This window comes from Saccostrea echinata, unplaced genomic scaffold (genome assembly GCF_033153115.1).
Source record: "Saccostrea echinata isolate AGI-Se365-2 ecotype Australia unplaced genomic scaffold, CSIRO_AGI_Sech_v1 ptg000028l, whole genome shotgun sequence".
Lineage (NCBI taxonomy): Eukaryota > Metazoa > Mollusca > Bivalvia > Ostreida > Ostreidae > Saccostrea > Saccostrea echinata.
The window spans coordinates 5,229,927-5,253,607 of NW_026889777.1; the positions used below are offsets into that span (position 1 = coordinate 5,229,927).

Here is a 23,681-nt window from a genome sequence, read left to right on the forward strand (position 1 = left end):
GTACCATTGTTAACAAGACATAACTGTATCAAAAAGCACGAATAAATATTCCATAACACAAACTCCATAATGGAAGTATTTGCTTACAGGAAAAACATCATGCAACATTTTCATTTAGATGAAACATGATGACCCTATATTTACTGATAAGTACTTTATGATACGGAAGTTAAGTTTGAGTGATAGCTTTCAGAATGGTAGAGTCTATTACTTAATCAGACTCTTCCTTTCAGAATTGGTGATCGTTATTATTTTTAGATAGAAAACAAATGTTATACTCTGAAACGTGTTCTATTAAAAGAATACTTTAGAAGATGTTCTATAAATTCAGGAAAATCTTCTTATGAAAGAGGAGATTGCAGATTGTTTCGTTAAAAACAGTTAAGTTCAGCATATCATTTCAAATAAATTATTTATTTTTCTTTTATCGGGAATTTCATTCATATTTGAATCAAATCATTTTTTTGAATTGTTTGAACTTTACATTTACCTATATATATATATATATATATATATATATATATATATATATATATATATATATATATATATATATATATATATATATATATATATATATATATATATATATATATATATATATTCAAATGCAACTGTTCGTACGCTTAAATTAATTATGAATTAATTAAATATTCCATGATTCACGTTAGGAAATTTAAAATGGTTCACACGAGCATAAAAACATTACAAGGAACGAAAATACAATGAAAATTTTTTTTTAACTTAAATTATGTCACATAAGGAAGAATTTACGTTCACTAATTTAGTTCAAGTGTATTATATCAAAAAACCATTTTCATGGGAAAAGAATCATGAAAAGATCAACAAAACGTTGAAGGGTAATTTATTAACCTTCTTATTCAAAGTCATTTCAACGAATATCTTTTGGGGATCATTTAATGTATGAAATTAAATTGTCGCACAGGGGAATTTATTGACCTGACACATTAAATTTGATATCCGTTGGAATATGTAACTTCCTGAAGAGTTTTTTCTAAAGCTTATATTATGTTATTGGTAAACGGTGTAACAGTAGTCCTTTTACAAGACAAGAGTTTTTATTCGTGCCTTAAGCTCTTACTTCTTACTTACGGAATCTGATGAAGTCCTCTGTCCTTCTCAACAAAAAATGCAGAAGTTCAACACTACGCCGCATACTTTGAAATATGATTTCTCTCTATATTGAAAGATTCTGTTGTATAGTACTTTGAAAGTGCTGCTAGAGTCGTGTGGCTAACATAAATTGTTGAAAATTCTTCGATTATTTGTACAAAATTTAAAATGAAAATATTATAAAGTCGATTTCCCCTTGAAAGATTTAACCATGCATGCACCGTTCAAGGGGTAATTGCAGTATTCTTTAAGATTTTATAAGGGATGGTTTAAACAAAAATCCATTAATTTTGTTATTAGGATGAAACCTCATCTTCTCATTCATGAGCCCTGACTTTCAAATTGTGAAATTTGCTAATATCTGTTTAACAAGAATTTAGCATATTCAAATTTTTATATTTACATTTGCTGTATTTTTCTACTAAACCAACCATGAAATTGATATATTTACATTTGCTGTGTTTTTCTACTAAGCCAACTGTGAAATTGATTTGAAAGTCATTTTTGTGTATACTCACGCGTAGAAATATGCACGGAGAAACTCGCGCTAAAGTGACGTCACAATGAGCTACAGAGCAGTTAATAAAAATGTATGGAATGTACGATATAGGGCAGCGATTAATTCAAATATTGAGTATATTTTTGGTGCTTTTGAACATGTAAAAAAAATATAAGGAATGTTTTTAAGTTTAGTGTGAATTATCAGTGTGTAAATCACACAGACTTGCACGTAGGCATATTTTTCATGAAGCGCTTCATGAAATATGCCTACGTGACAAGTCTATGTGGTTTACACACCAATTACTCATACAAAACTTTAAAAAAACATTCCTTAATTAAAGGTCATTTTCGTGTACACTCACGCGTAGAAATATACATGTACACGAGAAACTCGCGCTAAAGTGACGTCACAATGAGGCTACAGAGATAAATAAATTATAACGATATAGGGCAGCGACAAATTCAAAAACTGAGTATATTTTTTGGTGCTTTTAAACATGCAAAACGTAAATATAAGGAATGTTTTTAAGTGCGAACTATTGGTGTGTAAAACACACAGACTTGCATGTATGCATATTTTCATGAAACACTAGCGCGCTTCATGATATTTGGCTTCGTGACAAGTGTGTCCTTAAATAAATAAATTTAAAACAAGAAAAAAATATAAAAGGAAATTATCCAGTGTAGATCGTTATTGATGCTGGTTACTGCTAAATTAAAGTCTTTTTGAAAGCAGTTCCTCGAGACGGCAAAGGAGGAGCAACTCAAAGTAAAAATACTTTGGTTTGTATTTTTAATATTTAATAAAGAAAAGGACTAAGCTTGTCTTGAAGTTTGTTACCATGTAAAATACCAATTCTATATGACTCGGCAATGCTTTGTTCTACCACGAAATAAAATCTTAAATGAAAACAGCACTCTCTTAAGTTCCAGTTTTAATCTCAAAGAGTTATTGCGATCCTTGGGGATTATTGAAAACGTGACGTCTGACGATACCTATGCTTGAAAATTAGATTTAAAAACGACTTATTAAATGTTAATTTTCTTTTTTTTTAACAACAACGAAAAACAAATATCGTTCAAGGCTTCATATTGCATTAGCTTGTGAGATTTTTTTATTTAAATTTCAGACATGTATGTAGGCTATTGTACACGGTTATACTTGATATTTATCCAGGTCATAAATTCTATCCATTAAGATCTGAGGTCTTTATGTTAGATAAATTCTCGAGTGTGAGATGCATGAATATCTGACGTTGTTACTTTAAGCATGAATTCTCGTTCGTAAGTTATTAATTTGAAAAGTTGAAGTTTTTGTTCAGAAACTGTGTTAAAAGTAAAACATTATATTTCTGGGACTTTTTTGAGTTCCAATATTTAGCCAATTGGATTGGTGTTGTACAGTGTACTATTGAACTTATAATAATCCATATACTTGGAAATAAGATTTTATCAAAGACCCTTTTTTCCTGAAAAGGAAATCACATTTGCTCTAAAAATATCTTTTTGAAACTTGAAAACATACGTATATAGGTAAATATATACAGTTCTTTGATATATGGCTTGTTCAACAATTACATTCATGATAATTTGAGGTATAAGTAATTAAAACAATTTTTAGTTGTGAGTAAAATATCGTCCACTCATTTGTTATTTGTAATAATTATCTCTTTAAAGATTCATTGTATTCTAGTACCGAGTGAATATTAAGTAATATATTAAGTTTTTTGTAAGCATGGATTAAAAATATTAAAGTTTATTATGAACGTGTTTTACTGTATTAAACTGTTTATTTGTGTCTGGTAATAAACTTTCCGGTTTTTCATACATTCTGATCTAAATAAAGGCGTAGTAAAAAAAAGTTTTGAAAAAAAAACACTGCAGAAAAAAATGTATTTTTCTTACTAATAGGATATTTCAGTGTTAATATGTAGAACTGATTTGTAGCCCACAACTGACTCTGAATAAAGGTGTTTCACAACTACATTTGTACATGCATATACTTAGTAGTTGTCCCGAATTCTGAACTCCAAGAATCCTAGAATAAGATATTTGCATATCTCACCTTTATAAGTTTTATTGTAATCAACATGGTCTTTCAAATCACTATAGATCTGTATTCGCGTACTGTGATGGTCACAAATGTAAAATTAAGTAGGTCCTGTACCACGTATTTGGTATCGATAACTTTTATTCTGCCTTGTAGTGTACACATTATTTGTGATGATTAGATAATGGTCGAATTTCGAAGCTTTTATTAAGATAAACAGTAGCTTTCCATCAAGAAACTTTGACCGTATATTAGACACCTTTTCTATAACATATTTCAATAATTTATAGCACAGATGGCTAATGAATAAGCTCTACTTCTAAAATTGGTAATAAGACAATATTTTCAAAATAATTCCTGTCCTTTTCCTAATTTTGTAAACAACTCTTGTAATAATTTTTTTAAGTGATATATGCCAACAAAAATATGTTAATTAGACTGCTTCTGAGCAATAAAGAGAGTAGATACCAGTGTACGGTATTTGAACATTCAGATCTCATTCATACATTAGTAAGTTAACGTCCTCAGAAATCGCAATTCTATTGGTCAAAGTGTTATTCTTGCCGAGAACCTAGCATTTTCATATCTATCTTTGTTGAATTTGAAGAAACTGAGTTCAGTTCGTTAAAAAGCTTTCTTTGCAATTCTCGACTCTTTGAAAGAGAGCTAAAATACACTAAAATGCATATACATGTACTGTATACAGGGCTATGTTCGCCCCGAGTTATTTTCGCTCTTTCATAATTGCAAACAATTTTGCCCCGTTTTATATGACGTCATACTTCTGTTTAAGAAATTATACTCTGCTTTTTGAATTTGCTCCGTTTTAAATACGCACACCAGAGAGTGGGGCAAAAGGGGCGAAAATAAAACGGAGGCGAAAATTTCCCTGTATACAGAATATCGATTTTCAAATTTCACCTTTCCAATAACCTACTTATTTCTGAAATTATTGAACATTTTTGAGTAAACATAAGCCATTCTCAGGTACAACTGTACCAGGCATGGCTGTAATATAAAGCAAAAACAATTATTCCATGATGTGTACTACATGATTGTCACATGGAAAATTTCACACAAAATATTTTTTTTAGATTAAACCAATATTTACAAATTTTTTATGATACGGACGTTAAGTTTAAGTGATAGCTTTCAGAATAAGGGCGGTGATCGATATCATTTTTAGAAAAAGAAATATTTTACACTGACACGCTCTATCAAGAGACTTTCCTTAAACATTTAATAATCAAATACAGTGAGGTCTCTTAAAATTCATTTGATTACTTGTACATGTAGTTAATGAGCACAAAATCAATACGGGTAATTAATTTGAATTAATCAGCAACATCTAAACAGCAAGCTTTCCTTTTCATTCCAATAGAAAGATAGTAAGAATTGTAATTAAGACACACGCGGTTCATATTTCCAGTCTCATGTAAATGCCACAAGTTATTGCTTGCAGTATACTATTGGTTAAATTGAACCGCTTCTAAGTATAACACACGCTAATAAATTCCGTTATATATATTTACATTCAAATCTTTTATTCTGGTTTTCACTTTTATGTTTTTTTCAAGTACATGTGCTAAAAATTAAGAAGAGGCACGAGGGCCTTGACTGTAACCTGAGTATAATACAATTTTGTAAAGAGTCCATAGAATGACAATTTCATAAGTATATGATTTAACAAAGAGGAAAATGTGTTGTCCTAGAATAATAGAAGGATTAATAGTCAAGGATCAACAAAATAGTATTCTTGTGCTCAGCTACAATTCATTAAGTGGACTTATATACTTGCCTGTATGTGTTAGTGCAAACTACACATTTGTCACTAACACCAAACTAAACAATGGCAAAGCTGTAATTGTGATAGCCTACCGGGTTTTCTCTTGTGTGAACAATATACATAACCCATTTATCGACCCTGAATATTTGTACACATTTTTTTTTTTACTCTGCCATGTTTATCCTTCGGTTGAAGTTTGTTTATAGAAAAATAACAGAGACAAGTTTGGCTTTCCAGAAAGCCATAAATGTCATCTCTTTGGCTTCATGAATGTCACAGAATAAACAGTGGAATGTTACATTATTTTTTCAGCTATTACATGCAGTAGTATCGCTTTTGAAAAAAAGGGAAGGGGGGAGAAAAAAATCGACGACTTATCTGAACAATCTTTGACAAGGGGAAAAAGGGGCTGTCCAAACTCCACATTTTCATTTCTTGAAAGGGAGGATTAAAACTTTTCCAACAAACATATTTTATATTATAGTACATTCCCATGGGATGATTTGACGTACCATACTGCAACAAAAGATGGAAGATGGGGCAAGGACGCGCCTTTGAATGAATATTTTTAATGTTTGGGAAAAACATGGAAGGGGGACGACCCTCCTGTTGCTACATGCCTATATTATTTTACTTGTTGTAAATATGCTTTATTCATTTTGAATATTTTTTGTACAATGTCTGTAAAAAGAAATCTAACCACTGAGAAATATTCGTAAAAATTAGATATAAAACAATTGTTCCGTATGAAGATGGATAAAACCTTAGCGTTTCTTTTGACTTTAGTTTCTAGTCGCCTACTATAACAGCAAAGCAGTTTTAAAGCGCTAACTTAAATTAATCCGAACCTCAATTATAATTTCCAAAGATTTTCCTTATTTTAAACGTATCCTCTGAAGTGACTTGGCTATCGAGCCACTGGGAATATCAAGGAAAACATTGAGACACTCCTGCATCATATCCTTCTGCTGCCAATATGCAGATTCATGTGTTAACGCTATATTATGTATATATAATATAAGTACATGTACACGTATACGCTTGTGGGAAAATAGCATGCATAGAGAGGTTATAAAATTGAAAAGTTACCATTTAAAATTAAGTATTGGCACACTGAAAAGAACCTCAATCTACCAACATCGATTTTATACGCTGTTTCACGAGACACACATTTTATAATTTTGGCTTTATTTCAAGAATATGAGGAGTGATTTTTTTTTTTACTTTTTTCCATTAACAAAAAAAATGCAAATTAGAATTGCATAAAGAATTAAATTGATAAGTTGCTTTATTTATTAATCCTTAAAAAACCTGAGCCAGGTCAAGAAAATTGTGTTTTTCCTAAAACTTTTCCGCAGGAGTAATTTTAAAGAAAAAAAGAATAGTGAAGACATCCGAGAAAATACTCATAATGATTCTTTACTATTTTTATTCCAATGCCTGCAGCACTGAGCTACAATGTACTTAAATCAGAGACATTAATTTATGTTTCTGCTTAAATTGTGCTTTTAGGTAAAATTTCTTTTTATTTTTTTTGAATAAGTTCTGTTTTATTTTTCATATACGGCAGTAAGTACATATAAAAGTTAAGTTTTTGCCATTATATATATGCATTTAACGTGAATGTTTTCACTGTTTTCTTTCGTCAGTAAATCTTGGATCCACGCCTTGGCTTATACATTCAATATGCCATGTTTTGTGTATTTTGATCCCCGCGCGCTGACCATCGTTTCTGCTTCTGCCAAGTATTGCCCACAATCAACAAGCTGATTATTATGGCAAATTTAGTGCGCATGATATGACCAAAAATTAAAACTTTAAAAGGTTAATATTAATAATATTTCTTACTTATGGTTAGAAGATGATCACCTGAGACCTAAAGGTGTCAGGTGTATTTGCCGAGACTATCATTCCACTCTTTGATGGTCCAAGGGAAATAGGAAAACTTTTTACGCAATAACCTAGATACAATGTTTATGTGTATTTTGAAGACCACCACCCCAGCAATCCAACCTCTATTATCCTAATGAACCCTGTGTAGTTTTACTTTAAGATGGACCATTTTGTAATAATAAGGCAGAACGCTCAATTTTGTTTACATCTCTATATTTAGAAATCGTGTCATCGTCAGGTCATTTGCCAGACCACCAGCTTATCGATGGCAGCTCACACTAGGACTTCACTTCCGGAAAACGAACTTAATGTGTCATCTCCCGAGGGAGATGACAATAAGGATGACAATCAAGCTCCTTCTGTTCCTTGTCAAGGTTGTATAATTATATTAATAAATGGACACCATTCGGAAAATAAAAGTTGCGAACGTTAATAATGTCCACATACGTGCACATGCATATATAAAATAATATAATATATTACAATCTAATATTATATTATATTATATTATATTATATTATATTATATTATATTATATTATATTATATTATATTATATTATATTATTTATTATATGGACAAATGTTGGCGATGATTAACAACTGTATTTTCTTTATAGTAGTTGTGCAAGCAGGTTGACTGCTTTAAGTCCATGAGTAAAGAAGGGGATTTTTGAAGATTGCATTAACTTTCCTCGTTTTAGAGACATCCCTTGAGCCTCAAGATGGCAGATACCATTAACGTCATAAGTTTTGTTCATCTTTGCCCATAAATGCTTTATATCAAAATTGGTTAAATTGTGTGTGTGCTGAAGTTTAGGAGAAGCTTAAGTTAAATAATGTTTACGACTGACGGAAGACTGACGACGGAAAAATACATAGAAATAGGTCACCTGAGTGACTCAGGTGGCCTAGTCAATCAAGTGACCTAAAAGCCACCAAGATGTAAGGAGTGTAAATTAAATCAATACATTCATAACTTCAAACATAAAAGGAAAATGTTAATAATTCTTGTGAGTTCGATTCATCGCGAACATTTTCATGTTTACCTGTAAGTATGTTAATCTTGTACATGTATTGACTTTGTCAGATATATTTAAAAGTATCTAATATTTGAAAACAAAACATAAAATTTGATTATATACAGCTATACTACACATTTGTATGCCAAATTTTATAGTTAGCTCTCAGATCTCAGACTGGCTGAAATCCAGCAATGTAGAAAAATACTAGGTTATGTTAACCTGCACTTGACCTTCCAAGTGATTACAAGGATTTATTTTTTTTTCTACATTTGACAAAAAATAGATTGAGATCTTCCAAATTGATACAATAGTTCTGAAAAGTTATTTACCTGAACCCAACTTCCACTCAAGTGAACACAACATTAACACATAACATAGAAAATTGGAAATGGGGTGGGGTTCCCCTGCCCCAAATCTTCTGAACGCAAATTTTACTATGATTTTAGTTTGAAAATGTTCATTAAAAGTCTGGTACCTCCGAACAAACACACTTTCTGATAAAGTATGCTAAAATAATCCCTTCTACATTAATGAACCAGGTTAACATAATATCAAGCTCATTGAATAGGGGTGTGGGAGATCCCCCCCCCCCCACTTCAATGTAATTGTTTACTTTTAATTTAGTCTGAAAATTTTCATTGAAAGTCTGATAGCCCCCTGTCCCACGTTCTGATACGGTATATTAAAAAAAATTCCCCTAAATTAATGGATTCTAAACCACCCACCATCCCCCGAAATAAGATAATTATGAATTTTCGAGAATTTTCCTCTTCCGGAGGGGGGGGGGGGTCGTCAAAGATTTCTGTCAGGTAAGTTGTCTTTTTTCTTATAATTCCCCTTTTTTTCAAAAGCGATGTTAGGTGCCTAACATTTCTTTTTCTTTCTAAACCGGAAAAAAATAGATCGAAAATTTCCAAATTACTTCAACTGGATAATATGATTATTATTACCCGCATCATTCACTGGCATTATCTTAAGCATATGCAAACATTTTAAACATGACGGCATGTTTGCTTAATGAGTTTGTAACACAGGATGAAACACTGCCATTCAGTTTACAGTAAGGTGACTGAAGAATTGCTGAAAGGTGACTGAATGGGAGAGCTCTGCCATTCAGTCACATTTCCAGACCTTTCAGTATCCATTCAGTTGACTGAATGGTGCAGTTTCATCTTGTGTATCATGTAATCCTTGAGTCATACAATAAAACAATTATTGTTGATTTTGAAGTTAATACGGTGATTTAGCCACCTGAGGAGTACAATAATCACCTCGCCCTTCGGACAATTGTTATCACAATGATGTGCAAAAAGTTATAGTAAGAATATCATGTATGCCTCTATTTAAGTAAATATTTAAAATTGTATATTGACATTTCCTTTTACATGTAGATATGTATGAATATTATTTAAGTGTTTGATGGCAATAATACGTAAACATACTTCAGAAGTGTACAAGATAACGCAGTTGATAGCAAAAATCGTATAAAATCGTATGTCCTTTAACAAGGAATTTATGAACAGAATTACAATACACAATTATTTTAATTCATTTATAGCCAATCTGTTTTATATACAAAATGCAATGAAATATCGTTGTTATGATACGCTTGAACATGTATAATTTCAACACTGTTAGCAGTGTAATGAATCTGACAAGACTAATTTTAAAACCAAATATATACATTTGTGGTATCTCTCTATTGTATAAACATACAGAGAGCAAATATCTTCATACCTGTATGAAGTTTTTCGAAGGTCATAGGTCATTACGTGACCTAATCACACAGCGCAGTAATATCTACGTAAAAAGACTTACTCTACTTAGCAATATAGCATGTTTTTCATGCATAAAAATGTACAAAATACCCAAGTAAAATAATAACCATTTTATTTACAATGTAAACGAGTAATTGATACAGTTCTTGATCGATTTTACATAGAGAATAGAAAACTACGTGTTGTAAATTTCATGTCTGAGCTGCATAGTCTCAACGTTTACCCTTATTTTTCTTGTAGACCTCTGAATGCTATATTCTTTTTCATTAAACTTTATAATTACTCACAATAAATTTGAAAATCTGTTGGAAAATATCAATGTAATGCAATCACGCCACAAACAGCTGACAAACACTGCACTTCGGAAGTTCGGTAGGCACACCTCCATCATCGAGATCGTACGTTGTCTTAACAATGTAAGCTGACGCCTGTGTCTCCGTGTCATCATCATAATAAATATGCCTTATTGAAATCGTAGATTTTATGTTTCTGATCAAATTTTAAACTTGATTCCAAGTTAACTGGTCCGGACAAGTGTCTCCATCCATCCCTTTCCGACCGAAATTCCTCCAACTTTTTATTATCAAACATCGGACGTGTTTCTTGTGTTTTTTTTTTAACATCGAATATGGGTTCTCACGAATACCAAAATTCCCAGACACCAATATGCTCACTATAATTGAAGTAGCCTTTCACAGAATATTCCCTTCAAAACAGAATCCTTAGACCTTTGCCAGATGAATTTGAAGCGTAACCGCTTTTCAAGCCGATTTACACCTTGCGTAATTTGTCAAAATCTACGACGAACAGTTAGTGCAATATTTATATTCGATTATATTCGATTGTCCGTCTCAAATATATATATAAGTAATAAATAACAAGTTTAAAAACTTCACTGGGAATGAAGTGGGTCGGTACGTGATCAAATCTTCTGAGAAGGCCTTCGGCCTTCACAGGATTTGATCACGTGACCGACCCACTTCATTTCCCAGAGAAGTTTTTAAACTTGTTATTTATTTCTTAATTAAGTAACAATATCCGCGGTCTTGAAAGGTAAACACCCACTTTCGTGAAGTTTTTCTATGATCCCGCTGATTTTAAAGTACAAAGAGTCACAGGAAAACTTTTATTCATAGCTCCAGCCCCTATTTTAAAATTTCAATACATAAATATTTATGTACATCGAAATAATATCGTATGAAATCATATTTACCCTCCAGAATTTTTTCTCTCTCGAGCACAGTAATTTTTTTTCCTCACCATCTGTTCTTCCAAAGTCAATTTGGTACTAAAATACTGAAGTAATGTTTATGATCTTCTGTAAGTCCTCTCAGATTTTTCAAGGGAATTTTGTACGTAAGCATTTTTACAGTACTTCTCAGCTAAAGGATCAAATATGGGTTTTCTTAAAAATTTCAAGCTTATCATGTATGTTGTATTATTAAATATAAATACTCTCATGAATTACACACACTTCAAAAACATATACACAATGATTGTCCCCCAAAGAAAAAAACGCATAAAACATCAAATGAATGTTTCGTTTACTCCATTGAGGCTGTCCTCCTCTTCGCTAGATCTGCCGGAGGATAATTCCTCATAAAGATCAAGTTCCTCAGAGAATTCTGCTGAAGAAGACTCCTCTGGAATGATACAAGATTTCTCCCCTTTCCTAGATTTAACAGAATTTCTCACATTTTTACCCGCCAAAAGTTGAGTTCCTTCTGACGGCAATGAAGATTCCTCTTTTAGTATCGTCTCTACTGCTTCCTCTGACGGCTGATAGGATGTGAACTCTGATGTTGTTTGACTTTCAAATGCTGAATTTAGAAATCCCGTGGAGGACGAGGATTGCACGTGTCCACGTGATCTCCTGTCAGGAGTTAATGTCTCTACTCCTGAGGCTGTCCGTGTAACGACTTGATCTACAAATCAAGCAGTCTTAAAATAACCAATGACAGAAATTTTGATAATAAAATTTGAACTGCTTTCTCAGACTAATTGTTTATATTAATATATATATATATATATTTCAAATCAGTCGAATTTCTTTATGATATTTCATGGTGTTATCAAACGCATTCAGCTCCTTGATTTTCTCTCTCTCTCTCTTTAAAGCAATTTCTTTAGGCATACTTTTTTTTTTACGAAGAATGCACTGCTTCACACAATGGAAGATATCAGCTTAACATAGTAAGTGCTTTGACTTCGATGTGATTTATGATCAATTTTTCTGCTTCTCTAAATAATAAATGCACGCAAAAGAATAATATGATCATGATTACCAGATTTACGTAAAAGCTTTACCAGTTATTGGTGCCATTTGTTTGATGTTGCAGAGAGCCATGAACAAACGTCGATAGCGTCGACGGAAGTTAACATCACAGAGTCCATAAATGATTGGGTTCACCAAACCGGACACGGAAGTACTGAGTAAGGCGTATAAAATCGATACATCACTAACATTAACTCCAACTTCTCTCATAAGCACAAGTAGCTACAAAGGAAAAACGATAAAACAAGGACACGCATCTCAATTTATGATTCAAACAATACTGATACAAATGCACATATTAAAGGGAAAAAAGTAACATTTTTGAATCTTTAGACAATGATATTTTAAATCTAGCAATGATTGAAATCTTTAAAGTATTTAATCTAATCTTGATATATGATAATATTTGATAGTATGTCGTCTTTTTTTCAAAGGAGAATGTAGAGAATTCATAAATGGAAAAGTGATTTTAAACAAATATTTAATATATCAATCTTATTTTACCATAGTGGGTACCCAGGTTATGATAACGGGGATGGACACTGCCAACACTAAATTACTCCCAGTTAGAACACGCGTTCCAACCGTCTGCCACTGATATCCACCTTCTTCATTGACACTGGTCGAGATACACATTTTCCTTTTGATAAGGTTCTTGCAGCACAGAGAAATAAGACTGGACATTAAAATAAGGAGAATGTTACAGGTTGCAAAACACAGGAATAAAATAAGGAATGCATATTCATTAACATTTTCAAGTTTCTGAATGAGCCAAAACTCACAGCGCTCACTTTGGTAAGTTACTGGTCCAAGACCAACTAGAGGCATAAAAGCTATGACCATGCACCCAATAATATTTAAAAGAATGATGCAGATAACTTTAGTTTTTGCACTCAGTAAATATGTGTATTCTTTCATATTAAGAAAATGAAAAATATATATTGTCTGATTCAAGCTTAGTATTGCCACAGTGCAGAGGGTGGAAGTTCGCAATGTGTGCATGAGAAATTGATATAATTTACATGTTATTTCACCCCCTATCCAAGTATTTTTGAAGTAACTGACATGAGCTATTGGAGTTGGAATTAGAGCTGAAAAAATGTACAGTAAACTCAACACTAAAATTATATCCTCTGTCGTGGATCGCGTTCGATATGTTTTTCCACGAATAACAACAACCAAAGGCAAGATATTCACAAAGATTGTGGCGGTTTCTACAAATATCGAAAATATTCCACCGATGTCCTGTGCTGTGGCTTCACTAGTCATATTTTCTCTACTGATCGTCATTGTTGATATTTATCCTGCAAAAAAAGATGTCAAGAATAGGTGAATGGTTTACAATATGGAACACGATCCCAGTTCTAATATTTTTAGAAGTATGTGTTTGCTATATTTGAATATAAATATTTGTATTGATTCAATGGACTCTTGAGCTTGACTGGGTACTATTCGTAATCTCTTTATTTCTTTGCAAAAAATATATTGTCCTCTACATGCATCGTAGTCTATATCTATATAAACTACCAAATTATTTCACTTTGCTGCAACAAAATGAAGTGAAATATAAAGTAAAGGGTCAAAATAATTTTAATCGTAAAGTAATAACAGTGTTGTTTCGAATTTACTGTTCTGTTAGTTATACACTAAATTCTACAGTTCTAATTTACAAAAGTAAGGTTGTCAATTACACTGTATCTGAGAAAGTGTTCAGGAAATATTCCCTACCTGTTTTATTTGTGATATTTTTCAATGTTTTCTTTTATTGATGAGTCAGAATAATTGTATTTAAATAGAAGCTTGTATTAATATATTACATAATATTACTTTCTTATATGTCTAAAGTACATATGAATAGAGAATATGACTTACTAAATTTATTCGACATCAAATATCAAATCAGCCAAAGTGGCCCCATATCAGCCCGAGGGCTGAAGGCCCGATGTCTGAAATGGGGTCGGGGCTTAATAAGACATATGATATGGATTAAGTTCGTTATTTCCGATTTTTAGTATAGTTAAAATATTTAATATGCATAATATCATTTGGAAAGTTTCGTGTATATATATGACCTTTTTTCTTTAGAATTTAATGGATCCAATTGAAGGTCAGTATAAACAAAATAAGTCAAAAACTCTCATTACTAGTGCGTTGATAGTATTACAAGTATATTTCAAAAGAAAAATCAAGTGAATTTAATTTTAAAGTTCATAAAAAGTTATTTCTGGTTTGATATTGTTTAACTTGTTTTCTAACCTGTCGTAGATTTGGGGCATTGTGTTACCCGTATCGCACTGTGCGGTATCAGTGTATTTGATAAGTCTGATAACTAATCAACAATGTTTCATCAAGTAAGGAATCGATACTATGTATCGAAGCTTTATTCTCATTATTTACATGGAGAATCAACAAAAATTAGCTCTATTTCATTACGCTTTAATCTTTGCATGATCTTTGCAATATATATATATATATATATATATATATATATATATATATATATATATATATATATATATATATATATATATATATATATTGCAAAGATCATGAAAAGAATAAAACGTAATGAAATAGAGCCAATTTTTGTTGATTCTCCATGTAAATAATGATATATAAACAATGAATCGAAATGTTACGAATATCACTTAGATCTATAAAAATCTAAAGTTTTAATTTCGAACAATATCGATATGATATATTACATGTACAAGTAATGTGAGAACAATTTTATGCGCAATCTTGAACTCTTATTATTTGCTCTATGTGATCTAGCCAATAAATCCATGATTCTCATGATTCTCCAATGAAATATGGAGAAAACGAACATTATTCAAGCTCAAAGTCCATTAAAACAATACCAATTTGAAATTTAACCTTTACAGACTGTATTCGTATTTTTTTACCTAGGTTCTACACAAAATCAACTTTCACTTCTAATGCCAAGTGTTAATCGAAGATCAATATTGATGAAAGAGTCATTCTAAAGAACGAATAACAGCGTATCTATTTATATCGAACGTTTGCTTTATACCTGTATCATTGTAATTTTCACCCATTAAGCAAACGGACGTACATGACTGGATTGCAGGAAAGGTTTAGTTAAATAGAAAGGAAATCTATCAAGATGACAATATAATCCTTTTTTTCCCAAGGCACCTCGAACCCTTTGCTCTACCACATATTTACATATTTAATGTAAAGGTCAATATCTAGAAAATGAAAGATGGAAGCGGGTTAATCAAATTTGAGAAATAATTTCTTTTCTTCAGACGTACTGTGTTACAGCATATTCTAGAAGTGGTGTTAATCAGATTTGGATTCTCCAAAACTTGAAAGAGTTTTTAGAAAATTTTGAAAAGTCAGTATCATCAAAAAGGACGAGTTTTCTACACTTCATACGACTATTCTTCACAATCACTTAAATTCTTCAAGATAAATTACAAAATAGGCTTTTTGATATCATATTCAACTGCTTCTTCAGTAAAAAAGTAATTCGAATTTTTTTGTATCTTGTGATTGGTCATTAACAAAATTACTTTGTTAAAAATAAATCTAACTCTACACACAATTAGTTCTCTGAAGTTGATATTAAAAGGATGCTGGAGTTCCTCATTGACAACATTTATGTGGTTTTTTGAGACCAGGTCTTCCAACAAAGTGTTGGAATTTCAATGGACTCTAATTGTGGTCCTTTATTAGCCGACCTGTTTTTATATTCCTACGAAGTAGAATTTATTTAAAAACTTTTACATGAGAAGCAAAAAACACTTGCTGTGGCCCTCAACTCGACATTTAGATTTATCGACGATGTCTTATCAGTTACCAAAAGTTACTTCCATGCATATGTCGACTCTATATATCCAGGTAAACCTGAAATAAAAGACACCACAGAGGCTGCTATTCATGCTGATGTTTTACGGAGTATAGACCATAAATGTCAATAGTATGACAAACGAGACGACTTCACTTTTCCATCGTCAACTTTCATCTGCATATGGTTTTACACCTTCCAACTTATTCCATACTCTAGAGCATGTCTGAATACGATAACTTTTTAAACCGATGCAGGCTACTCACACAGAAGTTGATGTTACAGGGATTTCAATCACCTCGGTCAAAGTCAGCATTTCGTAAATTCTATAGTCCTTATAATGACCTTGTTAGCAAATATAATCTAACATTGGGTCGTATTTTTGCTGACGTGTTTCATACCAATTGTTCGGGCTTTGTTTTATACTAAATTTGATTGATCAATAAATAGGGCTCACTCGGGTGTGACCGGTCAACAGGGGATGTTTAATCCCCCTAAACACCTGATCCCACCTTTGGAATATCCAGGGGTCCATGATCTGGGGAGATAAAATTTAATTAAACTCAACGAAACCAAAACCTGTTTTATAAATAGGAATTGTTTCCCATATCAGACAAATGAAATGAATCCAATGTGACTGAAGTAACACGTAAAAAAGTATTTTAAATGTTCTTGGCCCCTTCTTTAAAGTTATGTTTGATCGAATATAGGTTTCAGAATTACTTTTAACATGATTTTAAATTGGAAAGTAAGTTTAAAGTAATTATCCATGATTTATCTTGCACCAAAGGCAGTATCAACGTTAACTCATTACTATATCTTGACGTATTTTTAAATTGAATCATTTATTACATGTACATATTTCAATTATAGCTGTAAAGTAAAATTAAATTAATTATAACGCTATACTGGAACTAGCACCAAAAAGAAAGTATAAACTCATTACTAGATCTTGAGCTGAAATGTCTTATACAAATACAAAAAAAAATCATTATAAAATAATACATACAAGACAAGGTAAGTATATGGTAAAGATGTTAAGAAAAAAATAATGGTACATGTAACAAGAATTGCAATGTATCAAAGAAGTATAAACAGCCCTCAATTAATTAACAGTTAAAATGCTTTAGTAATGCAGTTATTTTGGTTTACTTGTTTCATAATTAGCCTGACTCTGTTTCAGACCTAGCTTCGTTATGGGTAATTATGGAAGAGTAAGACGATGCTACATAAGAAAGAAGGAAATAAAGATACTTTTTTGTTTGATCTACTTGATTTTCAGCAAAAATATCTTGAATGTACAAGAGCACGGTTACATTAATTTACAGCCATGGTGTAACTAGGTATACAAAATTTTAAACTGATTTATTGTTCTTTATGGACAACATTGAAGAAACAGTTTTTAAACTTTTAAAATCGGGATATTCATACAGATTGGTCATATAGTCAATTGGTAGATTTGACCATGTAGAAAAACCGTATTTATTTTATATCACAAAAATATTTTAAAATGGTACCTTATCACATATATTTATTTTGTGGTTGACTTAAAGCATATATTGCCGCAATATAGCTTTAAACCCTTGGATTGATTTTTTTTTCCATTTTCCAAACACCAAAAATATAAATTGAATATGCTGAATACATCGACCACTTATGACGTCGCTTTGAGATTAAGTCGATTGTTCATAGCTTACAAAAGAACTTGTGGTCATGTGACGAACGTGTTTTTATACAGGATTGAATAAACATTGCTAAAATAGTATTGTATAAGGGAAAACAAAAATTGCAACAACAAAAAAATAAATAAATAAATAAACAAAGAAAGAAAGAAAGAAATAAAGAAATAAAGAAACATACTCTTACGATGTCTATATGAAGAGAAATTATCAGTTTCATATTAATTGATAAAACTATAAATTAAACTCAAATGCTAGTGCTTCTTCACGTTGCTCTTTCTTAAACAGATGCTAATTTATGTACTTAGTAATTTTGCATTGTTACCAACTTGTATATTCAAATTTGACTTAATGATAACTTCTGAATATCACTTACAACCATGACTTGTTACACTGAACCTAAATTAAAATTAAATATTAAGTCATTACTTTTGAAAATGAAATATGAAGATAACAAACAGCAATCGTGTTTAAAAGTCCACTGAAACAATACAAATTTTGAGCACAGCAAATTCGGACCTCTGAAAAACAGAGGTAGGATCAGGTGCCTAGGAGCAGTAAGCATCCCCTGTCGACCGGTCAAACCCGCCTTGTGCTATATGTCATGATAAGATAACCGGAAAAATCAGTATGAAACAAGGACTCCGCAAAGCGGAGCATCCCGTCGAAAATAGCATATTCTATAAATCAATACAGCATTCGATATCAATCCCGAGGCAAATTGCGTCACTTCCGTTTCGCACAAGGACAAACTAACTCACAAATAAACACACAAACACACATACGCACATGCGCTTTATAAAATCTGCTCCAACTCCGTTACGAGGGGATAATAATTAATGGCCTAACAATAAAAATGAAAAAACGTCTGTAAACATTTTACCTAACAACAGATTGTATTCACAAACACAATCATTTTATTGACCATAGAGTTTGCAAAATGTTCCTTTAAACGAGATTATAAATAATCTTCGTTTTTTTTGTTTTTTTTGTTTTTGTTTTTGTTTTTTTGTTGTTTTTTTTTTGTTAGTAGCTTGACTTGTCAGTTTTTTTTTTATTTGTTAGTAACTTGACTTGTTGTCAGTTGCCTTCTCGTTTTAGAAATTGCACTTACAAAAAAATTGCTCTTGTGTATCTAATCAACTATTTTAACCCCATGTATAGATGATAATAGTATATTGCTACATAAATAAGGAAATTAAAGTTGACGATGGAAAAGTTAAAGTCATCAAGTTTATTATATAAAGGTAACGTTAAGTTGTTAGTTTGCCATATATGTCTGTAGAAGTCGAACTGAAAGCCTCAGCAAAGACTTCTTCTAATGGAATAATGTAAACTTTTTAAATAAAGTCTGCTTCATAAGTATACAACAACAGGTGTGCTAAAAATGGGGCAGAATTGACACCAATGGAAAGTCCAAAAGAAAAATATTATAACTTCTTGAGAGATAAGCAATCGAAAATATCGAAGTGTCTTTACTAAATTGTTCCCAAAATGGTTTATTATTCACAATACTTAGAAAGAGAATTTTTTTTATATAACAACGTACATTTAGAACTGACACAAGTTCTCTCAGGATGGAACTTCGTCATTCAGTCAGCTGAATATTCACTAAAAGTTCTGGAAAATTGGCTTTATTGAATGGCAGAGCTCTGCCACTCAGGTACCTCTCAGTTAACTTTCAGTCACCTTTCAGTTAACTGAATGGCAGAGTTTCATGCTGCGTTTTTGTGTCATATCATGAATCTTGATTCCTCAATGCGTTAATAAACGTCATTAGAATACTTTTTTATTGTTATGAAATAATTAGTATCTCAAAGATAAGAACCATCAAATTCGGGGTGTGGTCATATCATAGTCTGAAGTGCGTGGCATATATACCAGTGATAAAAACTAGCAATGTATGTTGATACTCCTGATAAGTTTCGCTTGCTACTACATGTCAGTGTTTCCTCGCGCAGTTCTTTCTTAAATACGTATATGCTGATTTATATACTAAGTAGTATAAAATGGTTCCCGCAATGCTCGCTATTTCTGGAAACGTTAGACTTACGATACATCTACCGAAACGATTTACAAAATATTGACCTCTTGATATTGCGGTAGATTAAGCTATGAAGATACAAGAAATAGATATATTTGCATAGATTTTATCACGAACAATATCTATTACATCGATACTGTTAACACATATGTCGTGAAGATTTACAAATCGATGTTATCCCTCTAGACAGATTTCTTGATAAGTTTTCTTTAGTAAGAAAATTTTTTGAAATTTTTTTTTCAAATATAAAAAAATATTCCTTGTTATATATCAATATTTAATTATTTATGCCTTCCTTTCAGACTTCTCTTAAATTTTGTTTTGTACTTCTATTCATAAAGAAATAGATACAACAAATAAGCTTGTAATTTACACCAGATTTGTCAAACAGAGGGAAATTACAGACAATGATCAATGATTTGCATCAAAGAGGAAAGAGAAATGTATAAACTAATTTAAATACTCAGAAGAGGGAATTGTCCGAAAGATGGAAAAAAATTTTCCCGCAAGAAATCTAAATGGAATCACAGGACTTCATTTATAAAATTGGCTTTCCTGCCCTGAGGATAACTTGCATCTTCGCTTTAGAGGTTTTAATCATTGATGGCTGCGATTTTATGAAGCATGCAAGAGAAGAGATCTCTGGTTATTGGCTTTTTGCTACTTATCAGAATCCCAAAAGCCTATAACAATTTGCTGGAGCGCAAAAATAAAGTTCAGATGACAGTATAGATTTCAGAAATTTTAAGCAGCACGAGAAATCAATAAAACAGGAGGACTTTGAAGTACAGAGATATATTATTTTTTGCACATTCCTTTATCTACGTCTATTCTTTAAGAAAAAATATTATTCGAAAGGATCATATTACTTAAGATCATTAGTCACCGTAAAATAAACAATATGGGATATTAATATTTAAGATAGAAGTATCTACACAATACCTTGAAGCAATTTGCTCTTAATTTATTTATAAAATTGTAAGGCCTTTCTGTTATTAAGTGGGTTGTCTCTTTTTTTTTCGATAATGTCATCATCATAAAAACATAATACCAAGTCTTTTATATTGGTGCATAGCCATTGTTTTCAAATCTGCCAATTTAGCTCTAAAGACAAGATAAGGCAAAGTTGTATAACAGTTTAATAAAGAAAAACTTTATAGTTTTGAAAAATCCTACATGACTTGCTCATGAAACAAGATAATATTTTGCATCTGGAAATCTTTATGAAGTTCAAAATCGAAGTTATTCAGCTGTTTTAAAATACTACTAGATGTAAACAATGGTGTGTCTTTATTGTAAAGAAAAAAATTATGATAGCTTACCCAAAGGTCAATACATTTCATTTACAATTAGAGTCAAAGACCAGAGCTTAGATTAACACCTTGCTAGGGTAGTATTGAAAAATTCAATTTTATACGATTGATTTCAAAAGAATGATTATCAGAGCGCAGGATCTTAAAAAAGAGATAAATTAGCTAGATGTTTCATTATTGAAATTAAATGTCAAAGCCTATAAAAACGCCAACGGTGGCAAATGAAATGATGCATGTAGTTGTTAAATCCAACTTTGTATGGGTTAAATAAGCACAACATGTTTTCCCAAAATAGATGTTTCATTTCCATTCTGAAGTCCAATGTCAAGGACAGTTTGCAGAACCTCACCCTGATTCATATTTGTTTTTAGAATATAACGTCATAAAGAGATTAACCTCAAGGGAAACATGCATCCGCATTTTACTTAAACCAAATCAAGGTCAATATTATTGCAATCAAGGTTTTTGAGCATATCGTCCAAATATGCTTGTCGATGACGTTGAAGTAAAAGAATTTGATCAAGAGAGATAATGTGTTTAATTCACAACCATCTACCTTAGGTCAAGGCAAATGACATTTGAATCATATTACCTTTTCATTTTCGACAGTCAAAGGTAAGGTCAACTTCAATGGTGTTATTTAAACATCTCATCCTGAATTACCTATTTGCAAAGCTATATATTAAATGTTCAGAGTGGCTCACTTTATTGCAATACATTTTTTTAACCAACATCATGTTCAAAAGTCTAGCTCAAGGTCATCTTTTAGTTTTTTTTCCCTTCAATATCATTAACGTATATTCAGTTTAAATTATAAGAAAACAGTCATTTGGATGGTTCATCCTATTCAAAGACATATATTTTTCATTTCTTCTTCTTCTTCTTCCGGTAAGGAGTTGACCTCTAATACACGGTTAAAACCAAAGGATAAAAACAATCCAGATGACGTCATTTAAAGCATATCGTCCTATTTTTTTTAATGTGTTCAAGATTTAATATTTACTCTTCAATAGATCATCACCATCATTTATTAACACATCTTAAATAGCTCACCTACAACAGAGCTAGTTGCAATTGCTAGACAAAATGGTTGACGCAGAACAGTTGGCATGTGCTCAGACATCATCAATTCAATTACCGAATGAAGTTTTGTAACTTGTCCAGTAAGGTATCGACAACGGGCTTATCCTATCTTCTGGTGTATAGAGTGTACACAGTAATTAATCTAACGGGAGATATGTATCAAATTTTCTCATGTTTAATAATTATCACCTTTGCCTTTAATCGATAAATTTGAATGAAACAAATGATTTTGATAAGACTAGGGGGTGGAGGTCGCATTAGGTTTGATACACCGGATGTTATAGAATGCGTGGCATAATTCACTCAATTTTCGATGATGACAATCCATCTTATTCATACATTAACAGAGATGAATGTAAATGCTGGATACGTCAATTATGTTTGGTTTTCCAATTTATTATGCAATGTTGGTATTTCAGCCAATTTTTAAAAATTACAATTCAAACTAGAATCAGCTTTAATATATTTCCATAAAGAATGAACAATTAGTCTTAATTTTTATTAAATAGATTTTTTTCTTAAAAAAATTATTGTTTAAAATTTTGCCAATATTTATAACATACAATTTTCGGATCTATCTTGAATGATTCCCAGATGATATAAATGACAAATACTTAAGAAAATCAACCAATGTCAGAGTGGAAAAATACGGACCATAATGCGTGAACATAGCATAAACAATATATGTGCTAATATTTAAATTCCGTACATGCAATGAAAAAAAAAAGGTGGATCTAAAAATAATATTTAAAAATGCCTACATTTAATCTTAGGCATTCATCCTTCGATTACAAAATAGTCCATCGCAATGCAGCTGTGCACCGACAATAAAACAAGATATCATAGTCATAAGAGATGTAATAGTCATACAGTGTAAGAGGAAATAATTTTAACTACATACCTATTAAGTCATTCAATCCTTCACTGTTTAACCGCCATTGGCATCTCTGGCTTTGTAACAACTTCGAAGCGATCCGATGTCATAGAGAAGTAAAAGACAAAAGTTATCATGCTATATACAATACAAATCGATTTCTGGTTTTACAAGAATGCAATGCAGTGAACACAGGGATTGCAAAAAGTTTCAGTCTTTGAATTGAAAAGGCTTTAAAGTGAGAACGTATGAATAGGGAATGAGCTCTCCTATTGATATTAGAAAGAATGTAACTGGAATAACCGCATCATCTTAGCACTTTAATGAGTATCCCTTTTATATGCTTAATTACGTTCATTGATCCAGCCTTAAATTTACATGTTAACAATACATTTTATTGCTTAAGATATTTCCTGTGATGTATTTCAATTCAC

At 31.5% G+C, this 23,681-nt stretch overlaps 1 protein-coding gene across 1 annotated transcript; it reads right to left on the reverse strand.

Annotated features, from left to right (window-relative positions):
- Positions 1–11,193: 11,193 nt before the first annotated feature.
- LOC133193653 (galanin receptor type 1-like) lies at positions 11,194–23,324 on the reverse strand. The gene is made up of 4 exons (XM_061329610.1): positions 23,275–23,324; positions 12,945–13,744; positions 12,473–12,662; positions 11,194–12,090 (listed from the first exon to the last, which is right to left on the reverse strand). Exons 2-4 carry the CDS (start codon positions 13,728–13,730, stop codon positions 11,693–11,695), a joined length of 1,374 nt encoding a protein of 457 aa, XP_061185594.1. The 5' UTR covers positions 13,731–13,744; positions 23,275–23,324; the 3' UTR covers positions 11,194–11,692.
- Positions 23,325–23,681: the final 357 nt, after the last annotated feature.

What these genes read in the sequence shown, in the direction of transcription:
- LOC133193653 (XM_061329610.1), bottom strand. Translation starts at nt 13,730, where the DNA reads ATGACGATCAGTAGAGAAAATATGACTAGTGAAGCCACAGCACAGGAC. An exon ending in TAACCTGGGTACCCACTATG is followed by an intron (nt 12,663 to 12,944) that starts GTAAAATAAGAT and finishes TTTCCTTTGTAG; the next exon opens with CTACTTGTGCTTATGAGAGA. An exon ending in ACAAATGGCACCAATAACTG is followed by an intron (nt 12,091 to 12,472) that starts GTAAAGCTTTTA and finishes CTTGATTTGTAG; the next exon opens with ATCAAGTCGTTACACGGACA.